A 14953-nucleotide genomic window follows, 5' to 3' on the forward strand; every position below is an offset into this window, starting at 1 on the left:
AAATATGGACTAAAAGACACAGAAAACAATGTGTTTCTTTGAATAAATACAACAAATGATCATCAATCCATGTACTTCTGCACCTGTAGGTAAGAACAAGTGATTCTTGTTGAGTTATAAGCGAGATTTGGTTATCCTCTTCACTGTATTGGCACTTTTTTGTACCGCTTTTTCGCCCTTCTTGTGAGTCTGTTTTTCAACTAACAGACAGTAGGGGGCAGTAGAGACAGCCTCCAAACAATTGGGTTAGGGCTAGTTTTGGGACATCTCGGCATCCGGTTGCTAAGGGTTCCGCTACACGCTAACGTTAACATTGATGTTAGCTGATTTAATATAGCTTACTAGGGCTGCAGCAGCTATTGAATATTTTTGTTTCGAGAATTGTACTACTTAAAACTTTAAAAAAATAAATAAATATGGAATACTCACTTACAAATATATTCGATAGCTGCAGCACTAGATTTGTGACTTGTCTTTATGAGACAATGCAGGCGCACACACACAAATTCCTATCATTTCACAGTGTATATATAATGTCATAAAGCTGAGTAAGACAAACGCTCGCCTCGGGGGGGGAGGGTGTGGAGCGTAAATTAAAGAAATGACACGCAAAAACCACACCCCCTGTGCTGTCAGACAACATCCTGTGACCTGCCAATCATCTGAACACAAATCAGTCATGAGTCTGGTATTTTTTTTTGCAGAGTCATTGTGAGAAATAACAATAGCGAGCGACATTAATTGAAAGGCGCTTTTGTTTGCGAGTGGAATTAGAGGGTAATATTTTGACTCACACCTCGCCGTGATGTGTTCTCCCTCCCTTCCTTTTTGGTACAAGACCCAGTTATTATCTTTTACTGTTGTTTTCTGAACTTTACAAGGGGCCTCTCAGGCTCTGGCCCTTTGATGGGGTTGAAGGGGGGGAGGGTGAGGGGACTTTTCAGACAGTCGAGGGAGATGAGGAGTAAGTTTAAAAGGAGGAATAAATGGGCTTGTTATACAGCTGCCAAATGACAAATATTAAAGCCAGACTGCACGGTGGATGGCAATTACTTAAAAAAACAACACAATGCGGGTTAAATAAGAGAAAGAGAGAGGGAGAATGTCGTGTCAGGATTAAGAACGGACTTTTTATTTTACGTGCAAAACGTAAACGTAAACGGAGAGCCATAATCTGCGAAACTCAAATATCCAGTTTCGTCGACCTGAGAAATGTTTTTTTTTTTTTTTTCTTTCCGAGGGAACTCGAGGCGTGCATTCATCCGGCACCGCTGGAAGTTTCTTATATAAAATGGATTAGAAACAAATGTTTGCACTCATGTGGATATAATCAAGTCCGGGGCTCTGCGGCGTGGCCTTTCAGCTGAGCTGTGCTCCAAGGGATAGAAAAAGAAAAAGAAAAAAAAAACCTCACTCCTGTCTCCTGTTTCCAGGAAGCGGCCGCAGGACCGAGCGTCTCTGGGTGAGCTCAGTGCAGAGAGAAGAGGGGAGGCGGGGCGGGAGGGTGACGGGATAGCAAGGACGTTTCTTCTTCTTCTTCATCTTCTTCATCTCTTTTTTTTTTGGGGTTGCTGGCAGGAGCCGTCAGCGACCCAATCTGCTTCCAATTACCGGTGGAGGATGATGTTAGCCCTCTTCCTGTCCGTTATGTCTTACACATGCAAACTCCAAAACATCCTGGAGTCTCACCACTGTCCTCTCATCCCTCTCTCCCTCCCCCCCTCACTCTCTACAGTTGCTGAGAGCTATAAGTGATTCATCTTTGATGCAGTGGAGGATAAAATGGCCACGGGGGTCACTCCCACTCTTCCTCCGCCTGACCCCTGTCTTTTAAGGGCAGGTGATTCAGTGGTCAGTGGACTGAAAAGGGAGTTCAGGGATTCTGTGGCTGCTGCTGCTGCTGCTGCTGCAGAGGAGCTTTCAGCTTTTCTTTGCGGTGATAAGTGACAATATTGTTTGGATTATGAGTTTGTTTTATGCTTTAAAAGAGAGAGACTGTAATGTAAACCAGTCTGCTTCCTCCAGGCTAATGCTGATGAACTAATGCTGATTACAAAACACAGGATCCAGTACAGATGGTGTCATTAACGATGATGCTATAAAACAGGCTGGCATGTGAGGGGAGGGTCTCCTGCACATCCATGTGCTTCTTAACGACGTCTTTTTGCGTGTAGCGCTATCACCATATGTTCTTCCCTTTTGTTTCTTTCCAGAGGACTTGTTCGTGTTTGCTCCACAGCTGGGGACCAACTCTCCAACACCGAGGTCCACTTAATTCAGCGAGACGTCCGTGCGTTGGTCACTTGTGGTTCGGAAAATAGGAACCGCAGCAAAGGCTTCTCTAAAAAAAATGCCTTATGTAAAACAAATCTCGATTCCTTTACATGGTCTTCTCATTAAATTCAGATGTTTTATTAGATGCTGCAGCCTTATATCATCGTCAGGTCTCCGAGGTCCTCAGATCGGCGCTCACATCTCGCTCCAGAAAGAAAAGCAAGCCCGTGTGTTTTTGGCCACTAAGCAGCGGGCCTCGCTCTCGTTAGATAGAATGTCAGCATCTTTTATTGCAATGATCTTTGTGATGTCTTTTCCTCAAAAAAGGTGCAAATAAACTTGTCTGACTTTGTTTGCTTAGTGATTTTCAACAGCTGCGTTTCTCTCGCTGTGATAAAACATGTAGACAAACTTTGGCACGGTTCAGAACCTGTATCCACATTTTTTTTTTTACAGCCGGGAAATCATGCATTTTTCACTTTTATGTGTGTGCGTTTTTTTTTTGTTTTTTTTTTGGCTCAATGAATAACTGTTCCAAGGGACCGTCTTCAATTTTGGGAAGTCAGAAACCTGAAAGGCATTTTGAGGATCAAGGACTAAGTGTCCTTACTCTGACATTTCCTGGCGTCACCGAGTCCGTCCTGGAGACAGCACTCTCTCTGATGGCCCCGGAGTTTGCAGTGTGGGACGCCACTGATTGCTGATTGAACTTGCATGCTCATACTTGTGCGCAGCCCCAATCAAGTAATAAGTATCTACCAAAGACTTACTGGTATCAATATCAAAAGAATAAAAAGGGAATTATTTAATGTTTGCTGAGTCTGAAACCAAAGTTTTGCTGTTGGTTTTTTGCGACAAGTCAGGGCCGGGTCATACTTTCCACTCTCTGCGCCCGCAGAGACGCTCATGTGCGTACAGTATACGCCTACGGATCCATTCATGCTTTTTCAAGGGCCACACGTGTGCATGATCTCACAGAGGCGATTTCTCACCAGGTGTTTTATATTCTTTGAGTGCAAACCATCACCAACACGTTAGCGTTGTGCAACCACAACAAACAGAAGACAACAAAGGAGGACACCCAGCAGCTTATGAACTGTTCCACTCGGTGGAAACGCGGCATGAGGACCACTGCATAAATGAGTGTATAATTAAATGATTGTGGATGTCTGCTAACAAACAGATGGGGAAAGTATGAAGTGGAGTACAGAGGGAGCAGTGAGTTGACCGTACCTTAGGGACGTCTATAGCCACCTCCCTCATAGCGCTGGGCTTCACAACAGACATGGCCCACTGAAGGTCCTGCAGCGTGACAGTCACTGTCCCCATCAGCTGTTGGTCTGACGGTTGGTGGGAACTTCCCAGCGCTCGCCTCAGTGCACGCAAACCTGCGGAGAGGAGGTTAACACGTGTTACGATGGTCTCAATGGATCATAAAAAGCCCCATCTATATAACAAGGAAAAAAAAAAAGCAAAAGTTCAGATAATCTGTTCCACTCCAGAAAATGTAATGAGACAACAATGCCATGGTTTGAAGACATGAGAGGAAGAAATCACTCTCAACCGAGTTCATAAAAATACAGACTCCGCTTGTACCGCAGAGGATATTCAGGCACAGATGCTGCAACAGAAAAGGTGAATCACAGAGAAAACAAAAGACTGTGATTTGAGGCATAAAAAGGGGATGTGAAAGCAGTGTTTGTTTTCCTAAAGAAGCATCGCTGGTGTCGCTGTGGCTTGAGGGTTTTCTTTCTTGTTTTTTTTCAAACCCACATGCACTCAGTCCAACTTTGTACTCAAAACATTCAGGCTTGTACACGCTGTGATGATACACGCCTAACGAATGAAAATCTCAAAATGAACACTAATTCCCTCTCTGAAGGCGAAAATAATTGGGCCCGCATTATTGGATAGACAAGAGAGTAGGCCAAAAGGAAGAGAAGTGTAATTGAAGTGCTTACGGTATGAATACCCGAAGTTTTAGAGACTTCTACATTTCAACAAAAAGGAGTCGGCAAAACAAACACTGACGTGTCAATATCAAGACTGAGCCTTTGTTGAACCTAGCAGAGGAGTGATTTGTTGATTGACCTCAAGGAGACAAATTCTGGGCAAAGACCGACCTGCTGAGGTGATGAGTGAGTAAAAGACGTACAGTACAACACACACACACACACACACAAACACACACAGCTCTAAAGCTGACGGCACAGGAACGGTTCAAACATGCATTATGCTCTTTATGCATCATGAAGTGCAAGGTGAAGGCAAAATGTGCACAGAAGTCACTCTGGGAGATTCTCTGGAGATGCTCCAGAAAAGCACCCAAAGATCCACAGTAAGTGAACGAGCGAGGGTCCAGCATCCTGAATATTGAAGCATGGATCTCCCCCGAGATTCTCCTGATGCTGGAACCTGCGTCACCCACACAATATTTTCTGTTCTCGTATAGAAGAAACAGACGTAGACTTGTGGCTTGAAAAGTGAAGCCTAGGAAGTCGTAGTAATGTTAACTAGGAACTGCTTGTAGGACTCACAGTCACCATAGGGCCCTCACCACATGCAACAAAAATGTCATGTAGTTCTGTCAAAAAGTGGAATTTTAAATTAGTTTTTCCGTCAAGAAAATCCTTTGACAACTTTCAATCAATAACTTGAACTTGAACTAGAACGTATGGACCGAGTTTGACGCGGCTAGCTCAAACGTGCTAGGACGAGTTCGTTCAAATGCATAGACTAGCCATTTTAGTTTTTCCAAAATGGCTGACTTCTGGGCAGGCGGAGCTAATGTAAGTACATTGAAAATGTGTGTGGAATCATGATTGCAACAAGTGTACCAAATTTGGTTAAACTCGGAACAACTATGTGCAACTTAAAGAAAACAATGAAAAACTTAGCATTTAACCCAATTTTGGCCACTTTCCCATGCCATGACCATTTCCTGACTTCTGGGGGCGCTACAGAGCCCTGGGGCTACGACCGGATCCGTGGCCTATTCCACTATCGCATTTTTCACCGACCCAACCGTCGTGTTTTTATGCAGGTCAACTCAATGTCGGAGAATAATAATAATCGCAACTGGAACAATGGGTCCCTCGCACTACGGGCCAGTAGCAGTTAAAACTCATGTTCCCATTTGGTAGAAAATTGTCGTTAAAGCATGGCACACATTAGTGGACACCAGTGTGATTGATAGCTGTTATAGTCCAATAGGTCTAAACTTCCTGCTCCAAAAACTGACGTGGTGCCGGTCAAAGTTCTCGCTCCAGAGAATTCCTGGACCCAAATCTACGAACATTACCCAGAGTTCATGTCTGAAAACGGCTGATGAGAAAGCATAGGTCCACAAAAGTTGTTCTGGACTGTCCTGAGCCAGGTGCCAACCCCTCCTCCTCAGACTCTTCCGGACATTCTTCTGCTGGTGTGAACACGTCTGAGGCCGACAATCTCCCGTTGTTTCCTAAATATGTTAACCAAGTTAATTAAAACCAGAGTTTTCTTTTCAGATTTGTGCAATAATTCAGCCAAAAAAAAATGAAGAAACAAACTTAAAACTTTACGTGCTGTTCATCGTATAAATAATCAAACTATCGCTCAAGTGCTTTCTTGATTGCAATGTTCTCCCCCTGACATTTGGGACCTGCAATGAGGTCTGGTTGCAATATTGCAAACTTTGTTAAATTGGCTTGGAAGAACCTGTGAAAAAGAGGCAAAAACGTTGAGCAACGCAGCTTGCGTCCAGCTGGGAGGATTTAACCCTTTACCCCTGAGGTGGGAGGACAGGTATTCTTCATGTGAATGTCACGGTAAATGTGGGCAACGATTAGCTGTTACACAACCAAGCCCACATTCTGTTTCCAAACCGTACATCGCACACAGACGCACGCAGATAAACTCTTGGCTTCCTCTTCTGAGCTGCAGCGGGTCGGGAGTGTGTGTGTGTGTGTGTGTGTGTGTGTGTGTGAGCAGGAGTTGGGGGATAGCGAGGACTGGAAGGGAACGGACGTGGTCCAGGGCTGGAGGCCAGGGAGCAGACGAGAGGGGATTTACGATCATACGAGACTGCATCCTGTTTATATTTTCCAGGAGTGACAGACAGAACGAGAGCAAAAAGAGAAGGAGGAAAAGTTGAACTACGCAACTAATACGAGCACATTTGTCTTTTGTGCGTTGGCCAAGCTGAGGCCAATGTATTCCACAGTCCCCTCGCTCCCCTGGCGTACATATACGATGTCTTCCTTTTCTCTCTCTCTCTCTCTCTCTCTCTCTATCTCCATTCACCCACCCTCCTTTCCTTGCTCTCGATCCCCCAGAGGTCTAAACATCCCATCATTCCACCTGGCTGCCCGCTTTAGCTCTTCATCTGCGTTAATGCTTCAGACCCGGCGCTGCTTAGGCTGCACAAAAACATCTGGTCCAAGTGGAAGGGAAGGGGGCAAGACAGGACAGGATGTGGAAGGAAGCTGGGGTGAGGAGGGAGATGAGGAGCAGCAGCCGCACAGCGCCATGTGCTTCACTGCCGAGAATACGATGGAAAACTGCAGCGTTTGATCATTTTCTAAAGGTTCGTACGATGGTAGAAGACAGATTTTGCGAGGATGGGAACGAGTCCTTTTTCGGGTTTCAATGTCAACATTTAGTGCAAGAGCAGAACTTTAGCATTCTGGGCTGCAGCTACTTCAACGTGGCAGAGGAACGCAGGTGACAAATGTTTATGAAGGAAACCAATCTGTCTGGAGATAGCCTTGCTTTTGGCAGCAGTCGTAAAAAAAAAAAAAAGGCCTTGCAGAGAAACATCCTGACCACAGGGGAAATTGGGTTCAGAACTTAGAGTCCTGCCTGGACGCCCGGAGGGCAGCGGAAACTTAATTCAGCGACGTGACTTCAACGTTTTGCCTTGGGGAATCTCTCTCTCCTGGTTGCTCTTGGCTGACTCTGAGCTCACATTTGGTTTAGTTATGAAAACATCCGATGAGAAGGGAGGTGGAAAAAAAAAAAAGAAGAAAAAAAAAGAAGCAACACAACACAATTTAATCTGAACCTTATGTGGACTTATTTTCCCTCTTTCATTCTTTTTTTACACTCCATTCCAGAATGCTTCGAATTCACCAGAGAGATGGAGTGGGAAAAAAGGGGCCCCCTAAATGTACAAGAATGCACATTTGCAAAACATCAACAATAAGGCTCCAACTAGGTATGGAGAAGAGGGAGAAACTAATTTCACAGAGCTGTAGGGGCAAGAAAGAAGGGCAGGGGGGCTATTTTGTGGTTTTTTTTCCCCAATACGAATGGTTTTAATTACACCGCGTGGGTTCAAAAAGAGACCTTCACCACCTTGTCCCCGAGGGTCACCAACGACCTGGCCCCCCCACTACTAAAGACGAGGAAGAATTTGTGAATCATCACATAGTGACATAAAGCATCTGCGAAGGCTCTGATTCTTGATGTTGAGGTTGAACGGCCATCAAATGAGCCATCAATCGGCTTCTATTAGTGACCGAGTGTTGATGAAAGAGCAACGACTGGAATCTCGCATGTTTGTGTTTTGCGCAAACGGAGGAAAAAAAAAACAAAACACAGAAATTGGATTGGAGGGCTGAGACTCGAGCGCCTGTAATTACAAAGTAATTACAAAACCACTGATATTTAATGGCGATGCACAGTCAGTCCTTCCTATAAACACTGTGGAGGAACACGGACACGAGTGCAACCATCCAATACATCAGCTCTGCAGCCGAGACTAGGATCAGGATTAAGAGCAGATTACGATATATAAGTATATATTTTTGATAGATCTGTATAGATAGACTCAGCTGAGTCAACGACTGCAGAAAGATTGAAGTGTAGAGTGAATGAATGCAATAGAAACCAATTTTAATGAGTCCATTTCAGTGTCGTTTCATAGATGGACCACATCTCTAAAGAGTTCCTCAAGTAAATCCCACTTTAAAGTTCAAGCCAAGAAGAAAAATCCACAGTAGTCTGGTTTATGGCACTTTTATGTGGGGAAACGGTGATATTTAATGTGAAAAATCCATATAATGGCCACAGATTGTAGAGGAAATCGACCGACTACGGGAAGCTCAGTTTGAAGAAAAATTGATAAAAATGTACAATATTCAAGACAAAAAGAGCACAGGAAAGATAGTGGAAGTGTTTTACACCTGTATAAAGACAGACGTATTAATTAATAAAGCAATCGGGCCAACTTTTGACATTATTAACAACCAGAATTGGCAGATTGTTGCGATTGAATCAGCAAAGTTGTACTTATTTCTGTTATTTTGCACATTTTCATCGAAGTAACTTGACTAATTCTTCTACATGCACTAAAACTTTGTTTTTGTTTCATCCAAATCCCCCAATTTACCTATTTAATGTACACATTTTTAATCTAAAATACATAAGTGTGTTGCCCGGCCAAATATCAGTCCGTATCACCAATAAAGTCCACATAGGTCAACCTCCACACTTATTATATCACTGTGCTGTGCCATGCGATCGAATAAAGGTGTTTCATTCGTGCAACTGCAAGAACATCTCAAATTACAGCGAGCGGCAGAAACAATGAGGAGGGAGGTTTACTGAGGTCAAGTTGCAGTGGAAGTTTTTTGTACAAAAAAAAAAAAAAAACACAAAAAAAACCTCCTTCAAACTTCATTTCAACGGGGAGGACGAATCAGGACTGTGGTTTGTGCATGGAGCGGCCGCGAGCTCGGGCCGCAGCTCTCCAGCGGCGCTTGTCCTCAGATGAATTGTCAAATACTTTGGGCATTACAGCACTCACAAAACCACAGGAACGTTTTCATTACTCGCCGGGGCTTCCGGAACAGCCTTTGCACCTGTATTTACAATACCCAACATCTGTTCCTGGAGCCGGAACACCACAATAATATGTCCTCTTAAAGTGCACACACACACACACACACACACACACACACACACACACACACACACACACACACACACACACACACACACACACACACACACACACACACACACACACACACACACACACACACACACACACAGAGGACAAAGACAAATGTATTCACACACACACTGCAAACATGTTGGAAACATGTGCAGACACACATTTGTAAGGAGAATCTGTGATATAATGAATTTCCTCACCCTTAACCCTGACCTAATAAAAGAAACATCTGCCTTCTCTGAAGAGTGAACACCATTCTTTAATTATTTTAGTACAATAAATAGACACAAAAGGACGTGTTTTATACTCACACCTCTTGTGTGAGGTCACCTCATGGTACAAATTAAGAGGTAACATATGTTTTTAACTCAAACATAACACAAAATACACTTAAAGGCCACTTTTTTTTAGTTAAGTTATCCTAAAATGTATTTATGATGATATTTCACATACATTTCAAAATAAAAGTGTTTGTTTTCATATGGATTGATTCACAACATAAATGTATTAATGGTGCAAAATGAATACAGAAAAAAATATACAGAAATAACTCATTATTATTACTTAATAATAATAAGTGACGGGCCACGAGTTTGAAACATCTGTTCGAACCCTAACTTTAACCCAACTACAACTTAAATCTTAGTCCCAACCTCAGCGATGATGTTCTCCTTAATTAGGACCAGGTTTTGGTCTCCACGAGGACTACCGGTCCTGACAAGGTCAGTGTTTATGCCAGAAAAAGTTCCTAAAGAGGTAACAAATACAAGCGCGCACACACACACACACACACATATCCACAGCTGTCACTGGGTAAAGGTAAGAGCCAGGGTTAAGGAGTACAAGCCGCACATTTCCGGATTTTATAAACAGAGGCCTCAAATAAACTTCACATGCTGATCCCGCTGATATTTATGTGACCCGTCCCGAAAAACTCCAACGAGTGTCTTTAAAAGGACAGAGAAGTTGGGGGGAAAAGCGCTTTATAAGGCAAAGCGGCCGCTGTAAACACCGGCGAGCATTGAGCTCTGTTTGGCCCATTTGCTCTCCCACAGCACAAATGATGTAGAACACTCACAAAACACAGCTCCGTTTTTTTTTTTTCTGGCGACGTTTGTCGTCCTCGTGTCTACGCAGACGAGTGAACTTTTAATGTACTCGTCGACCACAGACATCAGTCACTCGGGGTGAAAAAGTCCATAACTGAACTGAGCGAGGGGGGGGGGGGGGGGGGATGTTTAAATACGAAGCTCACTTTGAATGGAATAATCTCCAAAATGATCTGAAACTGAAGGATATACTCTCTGTTTATAAATGACAGAGGCAGAAACATATGCCTGATGTTATTTTAGATTATGTGATTTAATATTGAAATGGATAGATACTTGGCTAGCTAGCTGTGTTTTCTTGTCATCTAAAATAATAGCTTGCTAGCTAAAATGAAAGCTTGCTACATAAATAGTTGGCTACACAGACAGACGGACGGACGGACAGATACTTGGCTAGCTAGCTGTGTTTCTTGTCAATCTAAAATAATAGCTTGCTAGCTAAAATGAAAGCTTGCTACATAAATAGTTTGCTACACAGACAGACAGATAGACAGACGGAAGGACGGACAGATACTTGGCTAGCTAGCTGTGTTTCTTGTCATCTAAAATCATAGCTTGTTAGCTAAAATGATAGCTTGCTACATAGATAGTTTGCTACACACAAAGACAGACGGATGAACAGACACTTGGCTAGCTAGCAGTGTTTTATTGTCATCTAAAACGATGGCTTGCTAGCTAAAATGATAGCTTGCAACATAGACAGTTTGCTACACAGATACTTGGCTAGCTAGCTGTACAGCAGCACAACTGTAAACAAATAAATGTTCTGTATATATATATATATATATATATAAATGTTCTTGGAAATGTCTTGTTCTGTCTACCCATTTTTATTTAAAAAAAAGAAAAAAAAGAGGTCATCTAAAATCAAAGACAGACAGACGGACAGATACTTGGCTAACTAGCTGTGTTTTCTCATCTAAAATTATAGCTTGCTAGCTAGCTAGTCATTCTCCTACCATAAAGAAGAACTAAACAGTATTAAACAACATGACTCAGCTAAAATGTGGTTGCTGATTTTTATTTAAACATTTTTTTTAGGTTTCTGACTGGTATCGGACCAATACTGATACTGGGCTCATCCCTAATAAATAGACTCGGGATTTGAATATTTTTGGCTACTTTTCATCATGTTTTTTAATTACTTAAAAGTGACACCTGTCTGGATTAATCTGAATACATACAAAACAACATAAATATCACACATTTTTAAACTACTACATCAGCTGTACTAATTATATTAGATTGTCTCTTTGTCTGCCTTAGTAGGGTAAACAACAAATATATGACGATTTTATACGGAGATAAATCAGAAACTAAAGTAATAACATATCGGTGGTGTGGGGAGCCACGTGAGCACTCATGACTCAAACTTTTATGGACTGCCGCCCGTCTTGTCCGGGACACTCTTTCAAAAATAGTAAATGTATTCTGAAGTGTGTTTACCAAATCACTTCACACATTTACTACTTAAAGTATTTGGGCCTTTTAATCTTAGTGGAAGAAGTGGACGCCAAATATCGAGCCAGTTCTTTTTTCCGGTCAAAACGAGCGGCTAAACAAAAAGCTTTCAGCTTACACAGAGCGGAGCTGCTTGTTTATTATTCTCCATAATCAATTTTACCGGCTCTTTTTTGTTCCAGCGGGCTTCCCCCTGTTTAGAAAAGGCTTGTAAACAGCGCGTCCGGATGTGGCACAAACCAAACAAGCTCGAAAAGCCTTCCCACCCCCGCCCCGTGCACACGCTGGAACAAACGTGCGCACTCACACACACAATTTGCTGTGTTTAGACTGTGGAAATGAGTCATGCGCTCGCGCCAAGGATCAGCCCCGAACGCCAGCAGCCGAACGGACGACGCAGCAGAGACGCCCGGAGTCTCCGCGAGGCTCGACGAGACCACATGACGGCTTCTGATACCGCGCAAAAACACCTACAGGGATTCGTTATGAGAAGTGGTTTTGTATTATTATTATGATCTGCACTGAGCTGGGAACAGGGTCAACGCAGCGTCTGTGGGAATGTGATCAGAGGAAATCAGCGGTTACGACGTCACATGGAGGGGAAGGAGGATGTGATTTAAATTATACAACACCCTTGTTTTCCACATATATATCCACTTGGTTTTTTCCAAACAACAGCTGTGTGGATTTGTCTTATTTAAAGACTATTATTAGCTGATCTTTGTTAGCAAATTCTGCCAAAATGTTAGACCACCAAAATAAAAGTCTCAACATCAGCCATTTCTACTGTAGAAGGTACTTTTTCATAAGAAGTTACGTTATTCAGTGGAAAATTCTAGGGTAATCGAGCACTAAATTAATTGCAAACTATTTTAATAATCGATTAATTTTTTAGTTTTTCTGATTTTTCAGCTTCTTGAATGTGAATATTTTCCAGAAATCATTAGAACTGATTCATCTTGGTTTAGGGACAAAAACAAGACACTTTAAAGGACCAAACAATTATATAATTCATGCAATTTATAGTTTTTCACTATAGTAAATTCAGCTTAGGGCTCCCATAAAAGCTTGGGCCGGCCCTGAAACCCCTAGTTCTGGATGATCATGTGACGAGGAGCTTCATGCAGATACAACAGATGAAAACGCTGTCAGGGAAAATGTTTATAAATAGAGTCGCCGGCTCGAAAGCGGTCCAGTAGATCATCTTTGTGTGTACGTAAATCTGTCAACCGGCGAGAAACGGTGACGAAAGCCACGTCCACCTCAGACACAGAGACAGGAGGTTCAGAGGACCAGAGTCCACCAGTGACTGCACTGTAATCAGCTGTTTGTTTGCTAAATGTGTGAAAATCATGTTAGAAAATCTTCAAAATGAAAAAGAAAAATCATGCCGGCATTCCTGCATTTTTGATAAAAGCTGGGAAAAATAAACAACTATAGTATAACTACAGTCAGAGAAGCAACCACACAGAATATTATAATAGGATTATGTTTAAGGCTGCAACTAATGCTTATTGTCATGGTTGATTTGATATATTTTGATTATTTGAGCCAGAAAATGTTTAAAAATGTCGAGATTCAGCGTTTCCCAAAACTGGAAATGATGTTTTGTTTTGTCCACAAACCAAAATGAGTCTGTTTTAATCATTTGTATTTTGTTGTATGGAGCAAAGAAAGCAGAAAATATTGACATTTTCATGATCAAAATAGCTGGTGATTGATCAACTGATTATGTGCTTGACACCTGGACTTGGCAGTTATATACCATATGTCCACTAGAGGGCATTATTCGAGGTTACTACAGTTCAGTGGAGGCTGATGATGTCCTGTTTTATGAGTGAAATCACATTAACTGTGACTCAAATGTGTTTATATCTTCTTCCTCTCACTGCAAATATTATTTTTTCAACAAATGTGCAATTATGAAACAACATTATATTCATTTCCTTTCACATTTGTAACATTAAAACACACAAAAAAAGACGATCAGAATGAAGCTTCTCCAGCTGCTGCAGCTCAAACACACACAGTATGGTCTTTGTGCAACAAGTAACCACAAGTTAATGAGCATCACGAGCGCAGAAAGCACTGATTTGGAGGAAGCTGTCAGCACACACACGTCGTGTAAATCTGTATGTCGGACACAATTGTGCATTATACCGTGTTTAATGATATAATTACGAGCTGCGGCGGAGGTAAAAAAAAAACTACATAAATGTGAAGGTGTGAAGACGAAACTGAATACATTAAACAGTGTGAAGCGTAATTAAGCAGTGGATGTGGTGAATAAGACCTGCTCCAGTTTCAGAGCGCTGTTTTTTATGTCTTTGATTTGTAAGACATATGCACTACAGTGTGAACTGAACAGGGGGAAATAAATAATAACAATAATAACAATAATCCAGTGTAACGCATCACAGCGTTTGTGTAAACTACACTTTACATCGCAGTGCAATAACAATATGGTAATAATTTCCACTTTACAATATAGGAATTGTATATATAGGAATATAGGGATATAGGAATAGTGTTATTCCAGTCAGGTCTGATAGTTTTGCCTGCCTTTAAATAGCTCTACTCTGTGATCTGTAAGCATGTTAGCATTGTACGAAAAGACAGGATGTGAAACCACCGCCACAACAAAACTCTACAAGTGTCTAAACGTGCAGGTCTCTGCAGCTGTGCAGTAAGAGCGCCGAGGTTATCTTGTGCGTGACCTTACCATGTCACCGACTCTTTTTTGATTTTTTTTTTCAGGAAACGGTGCGTCGGAGCGTACGTTCCCCGCAGCAGCTCATTGTTACCTGAGCAGCATAAAGGAAACAAGTGCAGTTCCTACAGTTAATGTGTGCGTTCTCTGCCTTTTGTTCCTTTGCTATAAAAAAGCTTCGGGAGGAAAAAACAGTTATCAGGCTGTGGGTACACGTGTGTGTGTGTGTGTGGGTGGGTGTGTGTGTGGAGTGGAGTGGGTGTGTGTGTGTGGGGTCGGGGAGGTGGATGTAACTCACACACAGTCACTAACACAGTGTCAAACGTCTGTTTACAACTCGGCAACTTATATCAACAAGGATCAGACGATTATGCGAGGTTATAATTATCACCTGACACACACATACACACTCACACACACACACACACACACACACAAAGCCCCTCAGTGTCTTTCAGCCTC

At 42.3% G+C, this 14953-nt stretch overlaps 1 protein-coding gene across 1 annotated transcript in view; it reads right to left on the reverse strand.

Annotated features, from left to right (window-relative positions):
* afg2a (AFG2 AAA ATPase homolog A) overlaps positions 1 to 14953 on the reverse strand; it is a gene marked incomplete at its 5' end in the record, with an annotated part of 115789 nt that overhangs the window by 91161 nt on the left and 9675 nt on the right. The window contains one exon of the mRNA XM_083891640.1: positions 3508 to 3662. Within this exon, the coding sequence (XP_083747766.1) occupies positions 3508 to 3662 (155 nt within the window). The remainder of the gene's footprint in view (positions 1 to 3507; positions 3663 to 14953) is intronic.

The sequence above is a fragment of the Microchirus variegatus genome (assembly GCF_963457635.1).
Source record: "Microchirus variegatus genome assembly, chromosome: 6".
NCBI classification, from domain to species: Eukaryota; Metazoa; Chordata; class Actinopteri; order Pleuronectiformes; family Soleidae; genus Microchirus; species Microchirus variegatus.